Source organism: Denticeps clupeoides, chromosome 9, assembly GCF_900700375.1.
Source record: "Denticeps clupeoides chromosome 9, fDenClu1.1, whole genome shotgun sequence".
NCBI lineage: Eukaryota > Metazoa > Chordata > Actinopteri > Clupeiformes > Denticipitidae > Denticeps > Denticeps clupeoides.
Genome location: NC_041715.1, coordinates 10,621,720 through 10,645,322, shown reverse-complemented (window position 1 = coordinate 10,645,322; position 23,603 = coordinate 10,621,720). Strand labels below are relative to the sequence as shown.

Below are 23,603 nucleotides of genomic sequence, written 5' to 3'. Positions count from 1 at the left end.
GGGCTGTCCCAGTGTGTCCGACAGCGGGAACTTGAACTCCCCACCAGTGTTTATCTTCATGTCCCATTACAGAGGCTGGCCAAATACAGCAAGGGCCTGCCTTGTTTTTGTGGTGATGTAGTCTTGTGTGCTCAGACGGACATTTCTGATGGGAATGCTTCATGGTGGTTGGGTGGTGTGGGAGACATGCTATGCCAGATATATTTTTTCTAGTCTTTTCAACTTCTCAGTGCAGCGAACATTATGGTGAGACGGGGCTGACTGCAGGAAATGTTACCTGGATGGACAGAAATGAAGTGGATCTTTCATCGGCCTCAATGTAGAACAGACCTTTCCCCACGTGGTCAATGAAGAAAAAAATTACATTCGAGGTCTTACAGCAATTTCCTGATGTTGCTCCTACTGTGAGCTTGTCTCTGAACACCCACGTTGGGTGTAACACTTTGTGGTGAGGAACGTGGGCTCTTCGGGCTCCTCCACCCTGCGACCCAACATTCAGTGTTGGTACAGCTGCTCTGCTTCACTTCTCTGTGGCACGGCTCAGGATCAGGCCAGACCTCGTTCAGTTTACCCTCAGAGACCCCTTCCTGTCACTCCAAACCCATCTGCAGACTTTGTCACACACACAATGCACAAGAGAATCCTGAAGGCACTGAACACTAACTAACACACATAAACGGTAGTCTTGATTTGCAAATTTCCTACCTGTGGGACTAATGAAAGATTATATAATCTTATGTTAATCCAATTAAATCGATCCTTTTACTGTTTGTTTCTGTGTTTTGCGTATGTTAAATGAATTCATTTGAAACATTATTCCAAACACAAACCGTTTTTCCGTTTGTGCAACGTCACACAGCTACAGAAGGTGTCTCTGCATCTACTACACACAACGAATTCCCTATAATTCAGGCTATTTCGGCAATGTTGATTTCATATCCAAGTCTAACCGGAATTTCAAACTGAACTGAATCAAATAAATCTAAATGAATCCAAAAGGACATTGGGAATCAGAATTGGACTGATTCAGGAAATTGTGGGTGAATCCCACCCCTCCCGATTAAATATTTCGTTCCCCCCACAAAAACTGAACAAGTGCTGTGGCACAGCCCTTAAACACCTTCAGGCCAGCAGTCACCGTTTCTGAGCACAGTCTGAGAGGGTATCAGTAGCTTGCCCCACAATAACGAATCCGCTTATCCCCTTCACAATAACAATGTAAGCGCTTTAATCCGAATGCGGGAAATTATTGTTGTTTCAGCGCTGAAAGAAGAGGCTCCGAACGCAAACGTGCCTCTTTCTTCCAGGCCGCCTCGCCTCTCAAGTGCTCCCAGCGCGCCGTGGGAATTTTAGGACAAGCGTGATCCTTTCATAGAACAGAAGCCTGCTGAATAACAAGGATTTGGGGAGGATTTTGTTCAGAGGACCTGAGACACCTCCCTTCCAAAACCAACACTGTGCGAGACCTGGCTGCACACTTCCTCAGCAAATGTATATACATATATATATATATACACACACACATTTATATATATATACACACACACACATTCCGGTAACGGCACATTTTCAACAGACCGCTCAAGTGATCGTGTACAGATCAAATGCGAGCTCTTGACTTTCTCCCGACTCCTGGCGCATTTGGTATTTATATAAATGAGGTGGTGCGTGCGAGCTGAAGGGGACGGCGTGAGCCTCACAGCCTGCAGTAAACCGTGGCTGTTCAGCGCCAGACCGGGTATTAATTAGGTGCCCGTGACTAGAGTTTTGATTTCCAGGCCATCTGGAACGTGAATACCTGCGGTGATGGCTGCGTGGCTCCGTGCCATGACATGTCATGAGCCTGAACTGTTTATTTTCCCGGTTTTTATGCTTTGCTACAGACAAGATAACACCCCTTACCTTGGTTCCATGTTAAAAGTGTCTCATATCGGGCAAGGGGTGGAGTAGGTGGGGTGCGGGTAGCAGGAGACATCCTGGAGTGAAGAACAAGTCCATATTTGCTGATGTCGTGTGCTGACCTCGCTCCTCTTTGAAGTCATGGCCAAGAATGCATAGCTCACCTTGTGGGAAATTACCTGGGCCGCAGCAGAGGGCTTTAAATTCATGTTGTTCCTCATTTGGATTCAACCTGATCTCAGACCAGCTTGGTCTGCTCACACACTCCCAGTATAATATCTGTCAAGGGGAAAATGGCAAGCGGAGAGACGAGAATAGTCTGGAGGAAACTGCTTGCTGAGTGATTTAGCGCTGCTGCCAGGGTTTGAGAAGGGTCTTATGTATGAAATAGAGAACATTTCCTTCCAGTCCTCATGGTTAAAATGCTGGACAGTAAACACCCTGCTATTTCAATGAAGTGGGATCATTAGTATGAAGTAGGCCAGTATTCAGAATGTAGGTAGGATGGTAGTGGCCTAGTGGGTAACACACTCGCCTCTGAACCAGGAGACCCAGGTTCAAATCCCACTTACTACCATTGTGTCCCTGAGCAAGACACTTAACCCTAGGTTGCTCCAGGGGGGGGACTGTCCCTGTAACTACTGATTGTAAGTCGCTCTGGATAAGGGCGTCTGATTAATGCCATAAATGTAAATGTAAATGTAAATGTAGGTATTTATGTCTAAAGACGGAGCTCCCATATGCACCCATAAATACTGTTTCACTGTATATTTAACACTCATTTTTACTGAATTTACCTTCACCTAGTAAATGTGTAGATTGTGCCAAAACCACCCACCAGACATCCGTGAAATATGGTGGAGAGATGTATCTTAGGTCAAGAATGAATTTGAGAGGGAATTTGTGTAATGGAAACCACAAGTCTGGTTTCTGTTTTGCAGAGCATGGCTGTAAAGTTCAAAGGTGATGTGACAATAACTCAAAAATTCAAATCAGAAAACAAACTGCCATGTGTGGATATGCACAATGTCTTTAATGTTGTATGCTTAGCACAAAATAAAATGCTCTATTGTTGTGGTAGGTGCTGCCCCAAGTACTGGGGACACTTTGGGTGAAAGGTTAAACTGGCACCACAGAATTAAATAAGATTTAGGTTTGTTATGTGAAAAAAATATGCACAAAAACACTTGGTAATTGAGCACATGAATCAAATAATTCATATGAAAAACACCCATCCTGGGTTTAAACCCTGAGAAATGACACTGAAATTATGGTAATATCCATTGTTCCTGTCATAGGCTACACAGCGAATGAGGACAAAAAACGTGTCCCAGAATGTGGGAGCCGTGCACACAATAAACGTAGCACAACGATAAGCCTAGGCTTATTAGGTAGAGACATGAAGGTCCTGTTTGTCCCAGTTTGTGTGAAAAATTAAAAAAGAAGACACTGGCAAGCAAATTGATGTGTCACCTGCAGACTGAACTGTGTCCACTAAACTCTCCATTGACATTATGCATTGTTAACTTGGGAAATCATACATGCCTTTAGTTCTCAAATGATATGATGTTTCGAAAATATACATGGCTAATAATTTATATATTTGCCAAATATATACCCTAACCCATTTATATATTTGCATTTTAAGCAGATGTATCCTTTCAGGCCTGCGCTCTCAAGGGCCGCTGGCAAGGGCCGGTGGTCGGACGGTTGTAGGGTTCCTCTGTTTGTTATCCCTGGGTTGAATGCATTTACACAGTCGACCCTGCTGCTTATTTTGCCGGCCGCTCAGTTTACTGAAAGTCTGTCTGGGCTCCGTGCTTGGAGTGTGTCCAGTAACGACTGCTGCTGCTGTCAGGGCCCTGCTGTCCATCTGCTGTCCCATAAACCAACCGCCGTGTCTACTTTTTTTTTTCTTTTCGTCCCTCAATCCCAGAATGAAACGTATTTGTTTCCTGTTATTCTTCTGCCCTTGGGGGCAGGCGCAATGCCTGCGACGCGGCCCGGTGACGGAGAGCAGCTTTTTGGCTTTTGAAGTCATGTGGCCTTATAAACATTACGTCAGCGCGTCAGATGTGTTTGTGGAAGTTTGGACGCGCGCTGTTTGGTTTGCAGGTGTGGGTAATGTGCAGTCGAGCTCCGGGCGCTCGATAACTGCGGGCCAGACGGTGTTACCACAGTTACAGTCGTAAATCTGTAATTAGCGGCAGACTCCTCCCCTGAGGGGCAATACTTGTGTCTGAGGAAATCAATGTCGCTTAAAAAGTACGGCGGCCCATTCAAAAATACTAACCCGAGGTAGTTCTTATCTCAGGTGATATATCGCCTTTATTAAACCATGAAACCATTTTAGCTTGTGATGATTAGAGGCTAGGCAACAAACAAATACGATCATTACCTCATGGTAAAAGGATGAATATTGCTTTATGTGCCAATTGTAAGGCCAATGTTGGAAACTGTATTATTCCCCCTATCCTATCTTTCAGCTATTGAAATTGTATTGACTGATCTTTAGGTTCCATCAGTTGTTTTTCAGGTTTTATGGTGTAAAACTGTCCGGCAATTTAATGGATATCTATGAACTGGACAGACATATTGTGTCACTCATTCTGAATTATTTTGTAAAACTGTTACAGAACATTAGCAATGGATGGATTCTGTACCAGTATCGCTTGGATTGCTCCCCCAGGGAAAGGAGGGTACCCACGAGGGCACTAATGGGGATGTAGCCAGCATCTCCAAAACCAACAAGGAAAGAAAAACAGGAAGGAAATATCTTAAGGGTCTGCAGGTTAGGATTAGGCAGTGCATGCTGGGAATGGCACACTGTTTAAAAAAAAAAAAAAAACAGAAGAAAGGGAAGAAAGACGGTGGTGGAGAAGGGGGGTTAAGGGCAGGGGGTTGTTCACTAATCCCCTCAAGCATCCATATATTGCCCCGCGCTCCTCTCCTAGTGCTTGTAAATGGTCTGGAATGTAGTGTGTTGCCTTCGGTGTCCATGTGTGCTGATAGAGTCCGGTACAGATTCACGCCTCTGTTCTGGTTCTAGTTGAAGCATCTGAAGGACGAGTCTGGTGTAGAGCTCAACTCCTCAATAAAAAGTTCTCAACAACACTACAACATTGGTTTCTTTTTCTTTTTTTTTTTTTTTTTTTTTTTAGAGAACTCAAATATTCTTTAGAACTCGGTGATTTATAATGTGCATAGGATATGCTTTATTTGCATTTGTCTTATTTAAAAATAAATAGGCGAATACTTTTAAGCACAGACTTCAAAATGATTAAGGAAGTGGGGAAGGGGAGGTTAAAACCCATGCAGCTCATCAAGAGAAGCATGCTGGACTAATGCTCCATGTATCTAGGCCACTGCTACTTTGAGCTGAACTTTCTTTAATGGCTTATAAAGGGAGAAGCGCAACTTCTGCAACTTTGTTGTGTGCAAAAAGAACCGCAGTCTGCCCATCTGCAGGAGACAGACTTGAAAAACAAAATCAAGACATCGCTCTGCTTTCACTTACCATATCTAATCTTTAAATCCCCTTTAGGGTTGGCCAGCCCCCCGAGTGAAATTTCAGATGAGAAGAGGAGGGGGCATCTTGGAAAGCCATCAAGTTAACTGTTTATAAAGGCCACATGAATGAATCCCAGCACAAATCCCCTTAGCCCAGTTATGCACCAGACCGCTGCTTGCAAAGCAGCCTCTTTCCATGTGGATGGAAGTGACTGGGGGTGAGAAGGGCACAAGGAAGATGAGTCTTCCTGAAGTTCTGTTGAAGGGATCTTATTCAGGATTGGAAGCTACATTTGCAAACCCAAATGAGTCTGGGTCGAATCGTATCATTCAGAAGACACCTAATCCTCCCAAAACCAAGGATTAAAATGATATCTGTGGTTTCCGTGCAGGACAGCAGTCGGTTCCAGATAGCAAGTGACCATGGTCCTGACAGGAAAAAGCAATTTGTCTCTCGGTCAATAGGCGTTCCTGTAAACTGCCAGCGAATGTTCTCAGGTAACGGACATTGGTATTGACACACCGAACTGAAACGGCGTCTACGTTTTTAACAATCTGAGCCAATTCAATCTGTTCATAAAGTCCACAATATCATATGACTGCTTTCTATTCAACTGATTTCATGCATTCATGCAATTTTTTGATGAACGCATTTCCTAGTCTGCAAATCCGTTACACTAAAGCATAACTACTTCTAGTTGAATGTGGGCGACTAAAGATACTAAAAAACATAAAATAAAATATGTTCTTTGCAACAAAATGTTATATGGTGCACTGTTGCTCCAGAGGACCAGCTTTTCAATGTAGTCTTTGGTTTAATGTGTTACTGATAGTGTTACTGAACGCTGTAATGGAATGTTGGACATCTGTCGGCACCGTTGAGGGTCAGGTCTTCACTTCGTGAGCATCTTTTTGAGTTGAACGTTCCCATAACGCTCATAAAACTTGAACAGGGTTCCGTCACACTGTTTCACAACCGAATCCTGTGTTTACATTTTTTAGTTCCACAGCATACTTCCAGGAAAGTGAACACTTTCCTTTTTTTTTTTTTTTTTTTTTTTTGCTTTTAGCACTTTGAAGGCTGTGGCCTGAACTCATCAGGGAGGGGCCAGCCTGGATTTGGCTGGGCGGCTCTAACCTGCCAGCCCTGCTCCCTCCCAGACTTTCACAAGGCTAAGAAACCACAGCGGCGGAAGGGCCTCATTTAGTGGAAGAGGGAGTTGAGGAAAAAGAAAAAAAGCAGAAAATAAATCCCTTTCTCAGGAAGATTAGTGGCTGTCCTTTTAGAGTGGGTCGTGGATGAAGCAGCTTCTTTCAGCCACATTTTTTTTTTTTTTTTTACACCAGTGGCCTGACCCCCCCCCCTCTCCCTCCTTCTGTCTCTCCTTCCCACTTGCAACGCCTCACTCTCCCCTCTATCAACCAAACTGTTCGGTTGCCACCCCTCCCGCCGCTGTCCATTATTCTCTGTTTCCACGGAGACCCACTCTGGAGAGATGAAGGAACTGTCGGTACCGCAAACTACGACCTCCTTTCACAGTCATTTACGCCACTCACGTTCCCCACATGGCACCGCAACACTGAACATCGCAAAGTTCACTCAAATCATTTCAACAAAGAAATCAGGGTGTGAAATAAAATAAGATAACATTTTATCTTATCTATTATTTTATTATTAGTCGTAATATTTTTGCCCTCAAAGCTCACTCACTAGGTTTATCCTGTTATTAAAGCTGATGGTTATTTATTGAATATTATGAGCATTGGAAAAAAGCATATCATGTCTTTTGAACATTTTTAGCTTCCAAGGTCACGTGTCAAAATCTTGAATTTAACAACAATAAAATTGATTAGCGTATGCCATACGAGACAACTGCCATAGCTTAATTCTTATTGTTAACTTTAGTTTAGCATGACATCAGAGTGGAGTATTGTTCCGGAGTGCTATTACTGCCTACCAACCGGTTATTCTGAACAGAGTCTGTTGCACCCTATGGAACTGGAAAGCATCAGACTGCTAGAACTAGCCCTTCGATATTTGTACGATGTACATTTATACGTTATGGCATTCGGATGAAATTAGACAAATACGTACATTAATATGTTTGCAAATGACTCGTCATAAGAAGGGAGTGTTGCACTGGTGTTGTTTATGGAATTTTTTCAGAGGTTTAGACAGACTGACACACACACACACACACACACACACACACCTGAAGATCAGCCCAGTTTGGAGCACATTTGTCTTGGGAGAAAGAGACGTTTGCTCAAACACATCCTTCTCCACCCTGACCAGGGTTTAACAAGCTGATCTGAGATGTGTGTGACACTCCAGCAAACATTTCAGCTGCCATTAAGCCTTCTGTGCCCCTCTGTCCTACTTCACAGAGTTGGAATGTGTCACCCCCTGACATGGTTCTCAGTTTAAACAAAGGCTGCTTCAGAGTGTTAAAATGAATCGATACACCTTTTGACCCAAATAGAACTGCTTTACATAACTAGAAATATATAATTCGATACTATATGCTCAGTAGGCAAGGTCACAGTGAACCTACTGAGCCAGACATACGTGGGATGGCATGATAAACCCAGGTGCCGCTTTAAATCCTTTAACAAGCCTACCATACTGCAAGATGCACTATATAGTCCATGTCAAAAAGTGGCCTAAGAACATGCAAGGAAACCAAGTAGCTAGTGAGAAAAAGGAGCAAAATGCAGAAGGCTTGAGGATGTTTTCACACCTGGTCCCTTCTGGTCCAGACCGATTATTCAGCATTTCTCAAATGTATGTAAACACTATGAATCAACCATTTTGAAATTTATAGTACTAAAATGAAATGAAACGCAGAGTTCCCAGAGAACCAACTCAAACGTTTTTGGTCACCAGGACCTGGAGAACCGCACTTTTTTTGTGAAGTTTTTTGTGAAGTGATTGAAACACAGCACACAATGAAATGTGTCCTCTGCTTTTAACCATCGCCCTTGGCGAGCAGTGGGCAGCCATGACAGGCGCCCGGGGAGCAGTGTGTGGGGACGGTGCTTTGCTCAGTGGTAACCTTGGCTGTTCAGGGATTCGAACCAGCAAGGTTCTGATTACAGATCCACTTCTTTACATGCTAGGCCACCACTGCCCCCTAGGAATACTGCTTTCAGGTCTTGGGATGGGACACTTTACAGCCACAGCCAATATGAAGCGAGGCATCTGAGGCAGGCAGATGTGGCAGGGTGTCCAGGGGGGGTAATGCTCCTCTGGCAGAGAGTGCACCATCTCGCCCGACACCTCTACAGCCAGTGACCTTCCATTACACCAGCTCTCCGGTAATCCTGCTTCCATCCCTCCCACCATCGGCCGATCCAGGAAGTCCCAGCACACCAGAGTGCAGGCGCTCGCGCTCTCCTTTCCTGGCCCAGGTGTCACTGCAGCCTGGACGCCGCCGCATTGTAAGTCCCAGTATTTCCTCCCCGACAAAGCCTTGTGACACCACTTCACTATGTGTGTGTAGTAATGTTCAATATCTTCACACAACGTTCAAATTTGTATTTTGGTTTGTTTTTGGTACCTAAATATTTTTTGGTTCATTCTTATTTAACTTATTCATGTAAAAACCAAGAATGCCTTTGACCCTTTGAGGCTTTGACCGTAGTGCTATAGTTATAGCCATCTTGAAAATAATGCCATGTTCAGTCCCCACTTTCTCCTGTAACTACTGATTAAACATTGCTTTGCATTACAGTGTCTGTCAAATTATCATCACATAATAAATATTAGGCTGCTTTGGATTTCAGTGGTTGGTCCATTGGACAGGACCATAGGGCAGAGTCACGCTCCCCTCCTGTTTGGATTCGGCCAAACTGAAGATCAAACAAGTTAGGTGTGGAACTTCCTTTTGAGTTTGGTTTGTTTAAAACATGGGAACTGTAACCCATGCCCCATACTGCAACTGCGCCTGGCTGTGCTTACCCACTATACTTTTGTTTAGCTGTTTTGTTGTGGTGTGTTTGTCTCCTGTCCATGGTGTTTGTGTCTTCCCCAAGATGTCTCTTAATTCCAGTGTGTGTAAATTGCAAATGTTTGATTTTCACATCATATGGATTTATTTATGACATCTATTGCACTTATAGCCTTGTTCAAAGCATTTGGACATATTTTGAAGATCGCTGCATTCGTTTCACTGTCCTACATTCTCTGTTCTTTCTTAAATAAGCAAACGGGGATTCGAATTTTCCTTATGGCAGCCCACCAAAGTCCTCATTAAACAGTAAAATGCTAAGTTTCATTACCATATCAATGTTGGTCCTCAAATGAAGTCTTTGTCTGGCGCACAAAGGCAACTCCGTCCACCGCTGCACTGGGCGTTCTGACTAATTTATAATGTTTGTTCCCGCAGGAGGAACAACCTTGTTATTGGAGATTTTCTGCTGTTTCATTTCGGAACGTCTTGTTTGGCTGTGCAGCAGCTGGTAGTGTGCGTGAACTTGCGGCTGGTTAAAAGTGAACACCAGTTACCTGTAACTGAGCCGAGCAGCTCTGTGGGGGGACGTTCAACTCATCGGCCGGACATTTGCCCTCTCGCCGCAGTTTAAGTGTCCTGCATTCTGTGCGATGCATTAAACATTTCATATTGTTCTCATGGCGGGCCACCAGGTCGCTTCATTAAACAATAAAAAAACGGGGCTGCTGCAGGTCCATTAGCATTTCGGCGGCAGCTTCGCATTGCCGTGGCGGTCCGAGGTCTGGACTGGACTGCGGAACTGCCTCCAACCTTTCAGTAATTTATAACACTTACACCCTGGAGGCGAGGACAAAGACTTCCAACCTTGTTAACGTTGGGCTTTAATCCTCTATTCACAATCCTCTATCTTGTGCACCATAGAAGTTCCTCAAAATTATACAGCATCAATTTATGTTTTTAGGTTTGATCTCTCTAAATGTATTCTGATTGCTCATTGTCTTTCTTCTTGCAAAACACAGTGATCTTCACGTCATTGCAATTTGTCCTCTAAGTGACTTTCCCCTGTTCCACAGGGGAGCCTGAGCTGAGGTGGCCAACCATTAGAACTTCTCTTATAAGTATTTCATGTGTGGGGTCGGAACCTTTGTGGTGCATAATGAAGTGCTGGAAAATGGAAATGGGCTTACCCCGTGTCACGGTAGTGGGGGAGGGTTTCTTGGGGAGGTCTGAGAAACTGCTCCCGTCCAGGGGCGACGTCCTGCACTCTTTCTTCTCGGTGGAAGTTGGAGCTGAGGTCTCCATAGCGCGACTCCTTGACAGGAACAGCCAGAGTAAGAGAGAATGTGAGAGTGTCTGGACGAATTCTGCTGTTAATTATACTGTCCATGTATGAATTTTTTTAAATTCTTACTATTAGGCATAACATACTGTATTTGTAACAAGAATAAAATAAATAAAATGGCCGTTCATAATACAGCAACAGTGACATTTATTGCCACGTATTGCTGCAACATGATGATTTTGTCCAGCGTTAAACTGTTAGGGCCTCCTGTCAAGCTACAAAGATAAATCTGGAATCCAGTGTACAGTTCGTCTTCACGAAAGCCTTGGCTGGCATGGTAGCATTGTAAACATGGAAGCTGTGGGCGCCGTGCCTACATCACCCCCATCCTGCCACACCTCTGTCAGTGAACTCCCAGAGCCTGGATGGATGGGAGGTGGCTTTGGCTGTGTGCCGCTTGTTTGACTTTGCGGAACCTACAAGATTATCCTCGCTGCACTGCAAACAAGAGTGGGTTTGGGACTGAATGAATGGTACTTGACTGCAGAAGGACCTACTGAGATGCTTGCTTGTATTTATTTAACTGTTCATATTGCATTTTCAGTCTCATCCAACTCATTCTAGTTAACCGTGTTTGCTTTAATAGCATATGTGAATAGCCATCTAAAATTATGTACTGAGTGACATAAGTATCTAACATTTAACTCAAAAAACACAATAGTGACTAGATTGACAGATTGACAATGTAACTTAGTCATTCAAAAACATACTTTAAAAATGCTCAGTGGAGGATTTAAAAAGAATTTAAGTTGTATATCTGCAGAAACTACTGTCTTTCATGGTGGTGTATAAGGTTTCATGATTTTTTTCCCCACAAAGGCAGAATGTTACATTCAGGACAGATGTGGCTTCACGCTCTTGGACACTCTTGGTCACTAGCAAAAACATTACATAAAAAAACCATGTAACCCTATTCTGATGGAGAGCATAACTAGCCTTATGCCAGCAGAAGCCAGAAACCAACTCTTTCCCTTCAAATTACAGTAAGAAGCTTTTACAAGGGTTATTGTTATTCGGTAGAGGCAACAAGAACCTGAACGTGAAAATACCAGACAACGTATAACAGTGAATAAAAATACTGAACCACGGAGGGTTCTCGATACCTACTAGTCTGAGTGATTCACTCTGAGTGAATCATTGCGCCTTCACCCACTCTTCAGTTCAAAGAAAGACTCGTTTCCAATTTAGTTGGGGTGACTGGGTAGTCTGCAAACTGTTAGCTGCGATAGGCATTTGTTTATTTTCCGATTACTGCGACGTGCATAACTGAACAAATCCTGATAATCCAGTGTTCACTCTTGTGTAATGTATGAGGTGTAAAAGGACAAGATGTCATATTTATTGCCTGTCTCCAGTCTCCCTGCCAAAGTTCAAGCACCAAGTGGCATATGTTTCACGCCTTCAAAAGACAAGAGCGGTTCCGTTGAATGACTGGTGTAAAATGCTGAAATGAAGTCATGTGCACGGTCCTTTACCACATGAGGCCTTTTGGTGTTAAGGGCAGGCAAGGCCTAATCTCTTTCACATCGGGGGTATCTGATATACTTTGAAATGCACAGAAGCTCTCGCTGCTGCGGGCGGTGTAAATAACTGTCTCGGGTCGGCATGAGTAACCCTCATCAAAAAAAACTAGGACAGTGGTCCACATACCAGCCCTCATCCCCGTCTCCATCAGTCTTCTTTCCCGAGGCTGCTGGTCCCAGATGGGGTGATACTGGAGTCAGGTAGTGTGGGGAGAAAACACACAAATGACCAGAGTGCATGCCTCATGGGGCCTAAGAGTACTTGCGCGTCCAAGGTTGGATGAATGAAGGTTTTAACCAAAAGGCCATTTTCATGATGCCAATTACTGATACATTTGGTTTCCCAGTCCAAAAATGATGCCCCTAATAAAACCCTGGGGAACCCAGCTGACCCCACCTCAAAGAAATTAGCGGGCTACTTCCAATTTGAACACTTTCCAGTGAAGCGTTCACGGCCGCACACAAAGAACTCTGGGAGTTTTCTTTAAAAAAAAAAAGGTGGTCCTTGTAATTAATTTAATTATGCTTTCAGGAAAGACGCCAAATGCAAGAACACTTACTTCCACAAATTTGCCCACTTAATGCTCTTCTAATGTTACCTTCTGAGCTTCTCTTCTGGACAACGCGTGATTACGTTTTTTTTTTCAACTCTGAGCCATTGCTAATGTAGTTCAGGACCTGGGCTATTTCCAACCAGATTGAAGTGAAATACGATTTCCGCGCTGTGAATGCGTGACGGACGGCTCTGACTGCTGTCTTTGTGAAAGTGTTCACTCTGAAGGGGAGTAACAGGTGTGCTCACGACCTCCTCCCCTTAAGAACCACGAAGTGTAATAAGGCAGAAACACAAATTCCTCAGCCTTTTCTTTTTTACAGAGAGGCTGTACTGTTCCATCAAAAACTTTAACGCAAATGTACTTGCTGACAGGAGGACAGAGGATTCTGAAGGACTCGGTGTCAAAAGGTCTCCTATTAGAGGCAGATGAACATGTACTTATTGTCGAAATGTTCGAAAAGTTCATCGCGGACAATGATTACGGCTGCCATTAAAAAGGAGATAAAGTTCTGTCTGTGAAATAGAATTTACAATTTTTGGGTGATGACCCAAAAATTATTTAACCCAAAGCCAGGTTCAACTCTCCATTAAGGAAATGTCATACATAAAATAGTTTCTCCCTGTAAAATAAGGCTGCACGATATGGCCTACAAAATACTGGGAGTGGGCAGTTGGAACTTTGGGTCAAGAGTCCTGATGAGGCTTCTTAATCCAGACTATTCCACTACACTAATTGATTAGCGCAAAACAACTCTAAAAAAACCCGCCAGACACAAGTTCCAGTTTTCAAAAAGAGGACATGTCCGGGGGAAACAGGACGTCTGGTCACCCTAAATTAATTCGCTTCTCTTCGGTACAAAACTCGCATGCCCCAGGAGTGGGGGAGCAAGCTGTTGGCTTTGAATAGGCAGAAAAGGGAACCTCAAAATCGAACTACTCACTATTTCTACTCAGCGTTCATGATATAGTTCTTTACTACATCGCACGTGGGACAAGCTGCGGTACATCGAGAATCTGCGATATATCACCCACACCTACTACAGACTCTAATCCAAGAATCTGTGCTAGCTTTTCAGTTGTCATTTGAAGTATCCTGTGAGGCCCAAATTCGGAAAGCTTCACCAATCCTGACCGCTCAAGCAGGCTGTAATAGAGACTGGATGCTCTGAGAACAATCATTCCCCTGTAGTCTGTTAGTACTTCTGTTCTTTCAGATTGTACATGTGGACATGATGCTATCCTCATTTTCCAACTTGATCAACTTGAACACAGTCAGTCTAACAGCATTCCCAGATCTCATTTCTGGAATACGACCATGTGGATGTAGCAATAGATGAATGGCCTTCGTGACTTTTTTTTATTTTTTTTATTAGACTTGGACTTAAGATTGGGAGACAGTTGGTGCACCGAAGTTGGCCAAATGGAATGGTGTACTTCAGGCATGGTCAACAGACTCACCCTTTCTCTGGTGCTGAGAGCAACACAAACATAGTCAGCCCTGAAAGATCTGATCTCTTCTCCCACCTGTCTAATGGCAGCAAGACCAAGTTATCATACCACCATCTCCTTGCACAAAATAAAACTGTTCTGACACCAGCTCAGGGAGTCTGAGGTTTACTGCCCCTATGCAGTTTTTTGAGACCTCTTCTGCATATCACATTTCACAAAAACACCCCATAGCTCGCATCTTCACATCTACATGCAATCTAGTACTAAAGACATAAAGGGACCGCACCAAACCACAATCGCAAACGACGTAGCTTCACGTTCACTCATGATGGAGATATGATGGTGTATTGTAGAAGGCCATGTTGTGCTTAAGAAAAGGCAGGCTTTGGGGAATGTCCCAAGACTTCTATTTATTACCATGCTTCCTAGAAAAATCGATCACAAACCATCATTCTAACTGGTCTGTCTGCGGTCTTGATAGATCTCTGACTCATGAATGGAAACGAAGGGAAACCACCCAAATGTCCTCCGTTAAAAAGCGCCACTTGGCATCACCTGGGCATGGAAGTGAACTCTCTGGCTCTGTTTACTATTCCTCCACATTTTCCACATTTGCTCGTAATGGTGCAGTAATAGTTTACAACACCGAGGATTCGTCATTTCTCAAAGTCACTTTGGAAACATTAAGGGCGGAGAGAGCGGTTCCAAAGCAGGTGTTCAGCTTATATTACAGTTTGCTCGTCCCAATCGAATCGGGCCTCCTTCTCTCCGCCCATCGCTCAACAAACAAGTTTTGTTTAAGAGTTCTCATAAACCAAGAGCGCAGTGTAACAAAGGCCTGGCGAGGGAACAATTATTCCCCGGTTAGAGTAAGTGGGGTGTGTTTTTGTTTGGAGCGTTCAGAAATGGGGCGGAGGGGGCAAGGGGGGTCGCGAGGTCAAACCTCGGTTTAATTTGCAGGTGAACGGATGCAAGCGAGAGCCACCACAGAACCGCAGTCCAGCCCGTTTCCTTTTAGCGAAACGCCGTCGCTCCGGCAAGGCCACTGTGGCCGGTACGCCAATAGTGCCCGGAGCGTAACCGAAGCCTTTAATTCCGTCCTCTACGCTCTAACCAGTGTTTTCTCCCTTGTGGGCTGAACTTAAATACGCTTTAGTCTATTACCGCTTTGGTCACAGTAATAACACTTCCAAAATATAACGTCCCGCTTCCAGACGTTCGGATTATGTGCACTTTGTCCTTGGCGAAAGTAAACCATTCAGGGGAATTAAAGATTTCAACAGCTAATTATTACCTAGCGTACGTTCTACTGCGCCTGCATCTAAAAAAAAAGAAAGAAAGAAAGAAAGAAAGAAAGAAAGAAAGAAAGAAAGAAAGGGAAAGAAAGAAAATGTAGGTTTGCTTTCTTCGCGGCTCTGCTCCAGGTGTTCTCTGGTTCCAGAACCGAGGATTCCACACATCGCAGAGCATTACTCACCGTGTCCCAGAGCTGCACTTGTCATGTGAACAAACGACCGGGCCTGTTTTCAAGGGGGGGGGGGTCAGATTGCGAGGTCACGCCGCTCGCACGGTGGGGCCCCCATGATCCCCCCCCTGCCTCGATAATGATGGTGCAGTTTGGCATGAAGTTTTCACTAGCACGCCACGGCCGCATTCATCACGCGCGGGTTCCATCTGGGCTCGTTCGCTGCTGAGTTTCGCCCGAACCGATTCTTCTCCCCAGCAGTGACTCTCTAATTACAAAACACTTCTACTCTTATTTCTCCTTCCTGTCTTCTGTTATTTTGTCCCATAATTGGAAGCACATGGAGGTTCATTAGCAGGATGACACAGCCAGGGGCCTCTGGCTCAAATAAAAGTGAAATGAATACAGACGAGTGTGTTCTAAACGAGGGAACCGCTTCCTTCTGTTAAACGTCTAGCCCTATAAAAGATCGATTATTGTGCCACTCGCGCTAATGCTGGACGCCGCAACTAGTCGTGCCGGGGACGGGGGGGACCCGCCATGTCACAGCGCTGACCTCCAGAAAGAATGTCCCGAAGGTGAGGGGGAGCCCCAGCAGAGGAGCGCACCCCATCCCCCGAGCCCACGCGTAAAGGCAATATCCTGCGGTTTATCCCCCCCCCCCCCCCCCCGACCAATGCAAAACAGATGTTGAGTTTGGTTTACGGCCTGCACACGATCACAGGGAAGAATCTGGGAAGACGTCTGTACCCTCTCAGCGGAGGCGAGGCCGTCCATCTCGCCAAAGCACATGGCAGTACTCTACATCCGAAGCGGCAAAAACACGATACGCGCTCACAACAAAACTATCATCATCATCATCATCAAAAAAAAAAAAAAAAACGCAGTAGGTGGAGTCCGGGCCACATCTGACCAATCACAGCGGCTGATTTAAAATAAAGGTGTGTGATATTCTACAGTACGTTTTATGCTGTATATTGTTTAGGAATATCGGGTTTAAATTATAACAATTTACACAATTTGCATCATAGAAATGGGTCCCACAGACCTGGAAAGAATTACGACATTGCAGGAACCTTTAGGCCGCAGTTGTCGCCCTTGTCGCTAGGCTCCGCCCCTATCGCCATTCGGCACCATCGGTGCCACAAGCGTTATTCCTAGTCCTGACGCACATCAGAAAGCAAGGCTGGGTAATTATATGATTTGAGTCGAGTGCGAAGGCATTGTGTTTGCTGAGGAAAACCGCCCTAATTATCGACACCCTTAAACCTCGGCTGATTATGCACATAAATGATGGGGGGGGGGTAATTGCAGCGGCACTTTTTAAAAGAGCTCTTGCGCCGTTTTACACGGCCACGTTTTTTTAATCACCTCATCACCGAACGTTTACTGCGTTTTTCCAACAGTTATCTGCTGTTTTGCTTTTATGGCTTAACGTGGAACCTTTTAACGGGACGTTGTGGTTCTTGACAATTTTGATTTGAGGTCTCGCCGTTGATGAATTCCATGCATTTGCTCCGTGCGGCCCCTCCCTGTTCCCAGTTTGCCGATTCGGGCCGCCCCGGTGAAGCTCAGAGGCTCCTCTGTTCCCTCATTAGCAGTTGGTTTTTGGGTGGGATAAGCTACAGAGGCACTATTGTCAGGCGGCGGGGCTCGGCAGACCTCTATCATTACGGCGGTGAGTGAATGCAGGGATTACCCGGTTCAGCCTGTCCGTCACCGGGAGACTCCGGTTCAGCGTGCTTGGTGTTGGGGGGGGGGGTCGTCCCCTCTCTCCCTGCCGCCCGCCCCTCTGAAGTCCTTTCACACCGTCCCCCCGCGTGTGAGCTTATTTTATCGCTCGGCGTGAGGTGTGCTTTTCAAACCCATCTGCGCGTCAGTTTGTCTTCTGTGATGCGAGTCAGCAGCGTGTCAGCTGTTAGGGGGGCTGGGGCTTGTGCGTGGAGTCTTGGTGTCTGAGACCTCAGTATGTGTGTGTGTGTGTGTGTGGGGGGGGGGGTCCACATCCGACATCCCTGGCTTCTTCACAACCCAACACCCCGCACCTGGCCAGACGAGGTGTCGGAGCGTTTATTACTCGGGACTAGCAGAAACAATCCTCACTGACAGCCGATGTCGCTCAGACTCTCGTCACTGTGTTTCAGCGGCAGTTCATGGGTGTGGACTAGTCACCAGTCAGAGGAAGCCTTGGTCCGTAAAGAAGTTACTTCTCTGATTCAAACTAACACGCCCCCCCCACACACACTATGCTCACAGGTTATTGATTTTACATTGACTGTTGAATACCTGCTTGTTAGTCAGGACTTATCCATCCAGCTATCTATCACATTTAGTCTTGTCTAAAAAAACATGCATTATCAACAGCTGATACTTGCAGTCTGTCTCTAATCAAACAGGAATCATTTAAAAAGGTGATTACTTAAATTTGAAAAAAAGATATATTCTGTGGCTAAAAACTGCATTATGTATCTGCTAATGGGGTGGAGAAGATGGTGCCTGTGATGAAAGAGAGAACCCCTCCAGGGCGGCCTCTGGCCCGAGCCTTGTTGCGACCCGGAGGTGGGCTGGGCATGCTTGTAGATGCACATGTGCATCCACAGAGCAAGGGTCAGTATGACGGCTAAAGATCACCGTATGCTTCTTCCAGCCCCCTACCCGACACGCTGACACGCTCTTCTGTCCTCCAGCTGGCTGGAGAGGAGTCTGCGGTCTGGCAGCCAGTCAGCGGCAGGGTTTGGGGTTCAGCCTGAAGGGTGCAGCGAAGGGACCCGTCCAATCCTTCTCAAGGTCTCCGCTCTGCCAGGCCTGGTTTGCAGTTGCGGCAGGATACCCCCCCCCCATCACTTTCAATAACCCAGCGGTGGCGGCGTGAGCTGAGCTGGCCCGCGCTGTCTGTGGTATCCCTGCAGCCGGGATCCCGACTGCTGCATCAGATTAAGTTTGACAACAAACACTGGGAACAGTGTGTCTTTGTCTGAGTGGCTTGGATCACGCCCGAGGAGAAAGGAAGAAGAAAGAAGCCGCACGTCTCTTTTCCTTCGATGGGGGTGATACAGCGAGAAGTAACAACGATACTTTCACTGCAGCTGCCAAACAAAGGTTGCTCTGATGTAACCGCGACCTGTCTGGTTACCCTGGGACTCCTGGAACTAATGCACATCCAGCAGTCACCTAGACAGGCCACGTGGCCACTCTCAAATTCGTACATTAGCAGGGGATTTGAGAATGGAGTATTTTGCGAAATTGCAATGGACACAAGAATTTGCAACATTGGGTATGGAAAGTATTCAGACCCCCTTAAATCGTTCACTCTTTGTTATATTGCAGCCATTTGCTCATTAATGTACACACATTATGGATTATGGAGGACACTGTGATCTTAGGAACCTTAAGTGCAGCAGAAATGTTTTTTTGTAACCTTGGCCAGATCTGTGCCTTGCCACAATTCTGTCTCTGAGCTCTTCAGGCAGTTCCTTTGACCTCATGATTCTCATTTGCTCTGACATGCATTGTGAGCTGTAAGGTCTTATATAGACAGGGGCGTGGCTTTCCGAATCAAGTCTAGTCAGTATAATCCAACACAGCTGGATTCAAATGAAGGTGTAGAACCATCTCAAGGATGGTCAGAAGAAATGGACAGCGCCTGAGTTAAATATATGAGTGTCACTGCAAAGGGTCTGAATACTTAGGCCCATGTGATATTTCAGTTTTTCTTTGTTAATAAATCTGCAAAAATGTCAACAATTCTGTGTTTTTCTGTCAATACACGGTGCTGTGTGTACATTAATGAGGAAATGAACGGATTGATTTTAGCAAATGGATGAATGATTTTTGCCAATGGCTGCAATATTGCAAAGAGTGAAAATTTTAAGGGGATCTTAATACTTTCCGTATCCACTGTATGTCTTAAACATTAATATTTGAGTGATATTTTGCTGGTTTACATGTCATTCATCAATTTATGTATGATTTGCTTCATAATTATAAATGTCATTAATTACTTCTACAGTTTTAGCTAATACGGTTACCTGGATATAGTGAGAAATGTTGTTTTAGTGAAAATTTAGTAATAACAGTTTTGGGCCACGTCGACCAGTCTCAAATGATTCAAAATGTGTATCTTGGTCTATTTCTGTACTGGAGGAACCATGTTGCTGAGATCATAGTTACAGGAACAACACTCGGTGCTCTGGCGCATGTAGGAAACTTGGCCTGAGCACTTAAAATATATTTATATTACATTTACTAGTTTACTCCAGTGGATAATCCCACTGGGGGATGAATCGCTCCACCGCTGCAGGTCACGCTGCAGATGCAGCAAGGGCCCCGTCCATGTCAGGCGAGCCGCCTGAAGACGTCTAGAAGTTTCCTACACAGCTCAGGAAGACAGATGTGTAAGGCGGCGAGGCTGTTTATTTTAAGAGGGGTAATGAAATAAATCTCAGGTCAGCCCGGCGCAGGCTCCGCCCGTGACCTCGTCTCACCCCGTGATTCAGCACCGAGACCCGCGGTTGGGTAATGTTGGCTGTGTACGGCGTCGAGACAGCTCCGGCGATGACATGTCATGCATAACTCTGTGTAAACTGTGTACATGATTCCATCGGCTGAAATTTCCCTTTCCTCTCAGGGAGAGGGGCTTTGATTGTTAACCGTTTCACGTACGGGGGGGGGGGTTATAATCGAGGCGCCATCACATCGACACGCCTCTTCTGCACCGATTCACGGAACTGAATACGCTTCTATCGAAATATGGGCGTAAATAAAGAAACAAGCAACGAACGCTGAGGTGCGATGGCTCGTTGAGATTCTGTGTCATACAAGAAAGCACCACTGGGTGGAGCTGCGAATGTGAAAACAAGTTGTCAGGGGAATAATGTTAAATGCATTGCTGGGCGCTTGTGGTCATCCACGACCACAAAGTCCAACTTACAGAACAGATAAAGAAGCGTTAACTAGCGGGTAGTAGCCAAAACGCCACAAAGTCACGGCCTCAAACCCCCACTTACAACCGTTGTGTCCCGGACGAGGCCAGTTGATCCAGGAACTACCGATTGTAAGTCGGCCTGAACAAATATTTAAGTGTAAAAGTGCGATTAAAAATGTTGGATTAAAATCTTGTATATCTACGTATTAAGAGAAATGCGTGAGTAGCTTCGGTGGTACGGGCCAGGGCGAGGAAACGAAGGGCAGGCGAGCTTCTCCTCTCTAAAAGCGGATGTGATGTGATCTTAATTAACCCCAGACACTCGCAGCAGAATGGATCGGATGTCTGGAGGGGGTCTGTGACACCGGCCACAAAAATACAGGAATTGTCCTGCGCCGCGCGGCCCCCAAGAGGAGATGGGACTCAAAGAGAGGGCCCTTTGAGAAAGGGAACCCCCCGCACCCCCTCCACAGCATACACATCCCTCTCACACTGTCTCTGTTTTCTGTCCCCCCCCCCCCCCCCCCATCTCAACCGGGCTCGACCGCTAGAAACACGCAGCAGACAGACCCCTGAAAACATAGCTGTCTTTCAGAGCGCTGGTAATGGCCATTAAAGTCCCATCAATTCACTTCCTAAGACAAGGGTACTTCAGGAAGCCCCTCGCTGGTTCGACACGCACTGAGGGCTTCGGGGTCCCGCCTGACACTCCGCATTGTCCGAGGACCACAAAGAGGGTTCCGGGATGAGCCGGCCAAACCGCCAGGGGACGATGCTCACTTTAGCTCCCGCAGAATACGGTTCGACAGGACGTCACCATGTCTGTTTCCGCACTCGTCCCAAACAACGTTGTAAAGTGCAATAAGGTGTCGATCCCATAACGGAAAGGAACTTTGCCGCCAAACTTTGGAGCGCCACGCACTGATTTCATTGGGCGGGGGTGTCAGTCCCCCCACCCCCCCCAACACACACACACACACACATCCTAGTGTACGGTTCATTAAATCTTCCACAGAATTCCTGAGCCGAAACCGCCGCCGATCAATAAAGGAGGGCCAGAGAAAGACGTGTGAAAAGCCGGCATAATAGCCGAGGCCGGGCAGATGAAAGTGACTCGGCCGCGCCGCCATGACCGGAGCCCCCGGCCGGCCTGAATATTCTGAATGGCCCATCATTTCTTTACATCCTTTCACCGCCCGTGTCTCTGACTGCTGCCACTTCTTATTCCACACAAAGGCGAATGTACTAAGACCTTTCTTCTCATGCAAATTAGCTGAACTGGGCATCACATTAAATTTAACACACTCACACACACACATACTTTTTGTCGATCCTTCTTTTTAGGGCAGTGGTGGGACGGAGTGTTTTAAACTGTTAGACAACATTTTTCGTCTGTACTTCCCTATGTTTTATGATCCGCTCATTTAATATTTCGTTATCGTGCCGATCCCACCCAGATCGTCCTCGCTCCTTCTGGCCCGACATTATCCTGCAGAATGCATCGACTTTCTTTATTATCATTTTTTTAAAAAGATGCTTTACCCGCCGATTTGCGGATCATGCTCCTGTGCTCTGGCCATCATTACGCTCCATTATAACAGTTTAGAAGGCCGAGCAAACAGCACACAGCTAATATGGCACAAGTCAGGCAGGACAAAAAAAAAAGGGGGGTGATGGAGTGTTTGTTGATCCTTCGGTCTGGGGAGCAAACACCAAACCCACCGGCGGTCCCGCACTCTTTCTACCAGGAAACTTTTTCCAGCCGGGGCATCTAACAGCAGAACTAGAAAGCGGAGCAGGGACACGGCGATCTGTCACACGCACAACGTCGTGCGTAACGACGAGGTTCCAACACGTGAATCTGAAGATGCTGCAAGTAGAGAACAACACACACACACACACACACACACAGCTACTACCGCCGAGGGTTCGGCACCAGGGTCTTTTTTAATCATATTTCCCCCCCACGTGTATCAAGTTTCAGGGCAGGATTTTTAGGATTCCAGCGTGCAGACAAAGTGCAGGCACCGATGTGCGTGGATGCGGAAAAAAAAAAACCCAACATCCCATAAAATAAACTTTAACGAGTTACATTTGGATGCATGTTTGTGTGCGTAAAAGAATGCAAAAGAGGAAAGAAAAAAAACTCACCTCGTTTTCCTCAAGCGCGGTTCACTTTGTAAGAAAAAATGGTCTTCACGACAAAAAAGTAAACTTTTTGTTTATATATAAAAACCTCAGGATAAAAACGACAAATGCCCGTTGGAGGATTTCGGGGAGAATCCACGCACGGCGGCAAACTTCTCAGATGCGCACATTCTCCAAACCTACACACATATGTTTTAAAAAATAAAATAAAATAAAATAAAAATCTCGCGATCATTCATTCATCAGCGTGAGCAGCGGCGGCGCCGCGCGAACTTCTCGTTTTTTCTTTCTTTCTTTACAATCCATCGGTCTCTCGCTCCCGGAGGAAAAGAAAAAAGTAAATAAAAAAAAAAAGAAAAGAAAGAAAGAAAGAAATACTAACAAAAAAAAAGTTTGGTGAGCGCGTCGCAGCTTCGCGAGGCTCCCCGCTTCCTCCGCGGGCTTCCTTCTGCCCGCTGCCTCCCCTCTTCTCCACCTCCAGCCTCTCCTTCTCCGGATGGGCCGGGCCTAACTCGCCCGGCGGCGGCGGCGGTAACGCGGGTGAGTTTACGGCGGGGAGGGGGGGAGACGGAGACTCGGATAAAGTTTCGGTGCTGAGGGGAATCCGGTGGCCGCCGCCGCCGCCGCCGCTTGTGGTGTCGCCGCCTAGCGACGAGATGGTGTCATCGCTTGACGGAAGGCAGCTTCCTCAGCGCGTTAAAGTGTGTAATTACCTGGTCATTAACTAAAAAAAAAAAAAAAAAAAACTAGAAAAGTTTCTTGCGGTGCTAAATTGCCCTCGCACATTTTATAGGCCTACAAATGAGTTTTAATGTGAAATCAAAAGAGCTTTTT

The 23,603-nt window shown here is 45.7% G+C and overlaps 1 protein-coding gene across 2 annotated transcripts in view; it reads right to left on the bottom strand.

The window, feature by feature from the left end:
- Nucleotides 1-23,307, bottom strand: part of gli2a (GLI family zinc finger 2a) — a 69,270-nt gene extending 45,963 nt beyond the window's left edge. For both annotated transcript variants that reach the window (XM_028991640.1, XM_028991641.1), the window contains exons 1-2: nucleotides 22,773-23,307; nucleotides 10,550-10,674 (exon numbers count right to left, since the gene is read on the bottom strand). In XM_028991640.1, the coding sequence (XP_028847473.1) occupies nucleotides 10,550-10,664 (115 nt within the window). In that variant the 5' untranslated portion in view covers nucleotides 10,665-10,674; nucleotides 22,773-23,307. The remainder of the gene's footprint in view (nucleotides 1-10,549; nucleotides 10,675-22,772) is intronic.
- Nucleotides 23,308-23,603: the final 296 nt, after the last annotated feature.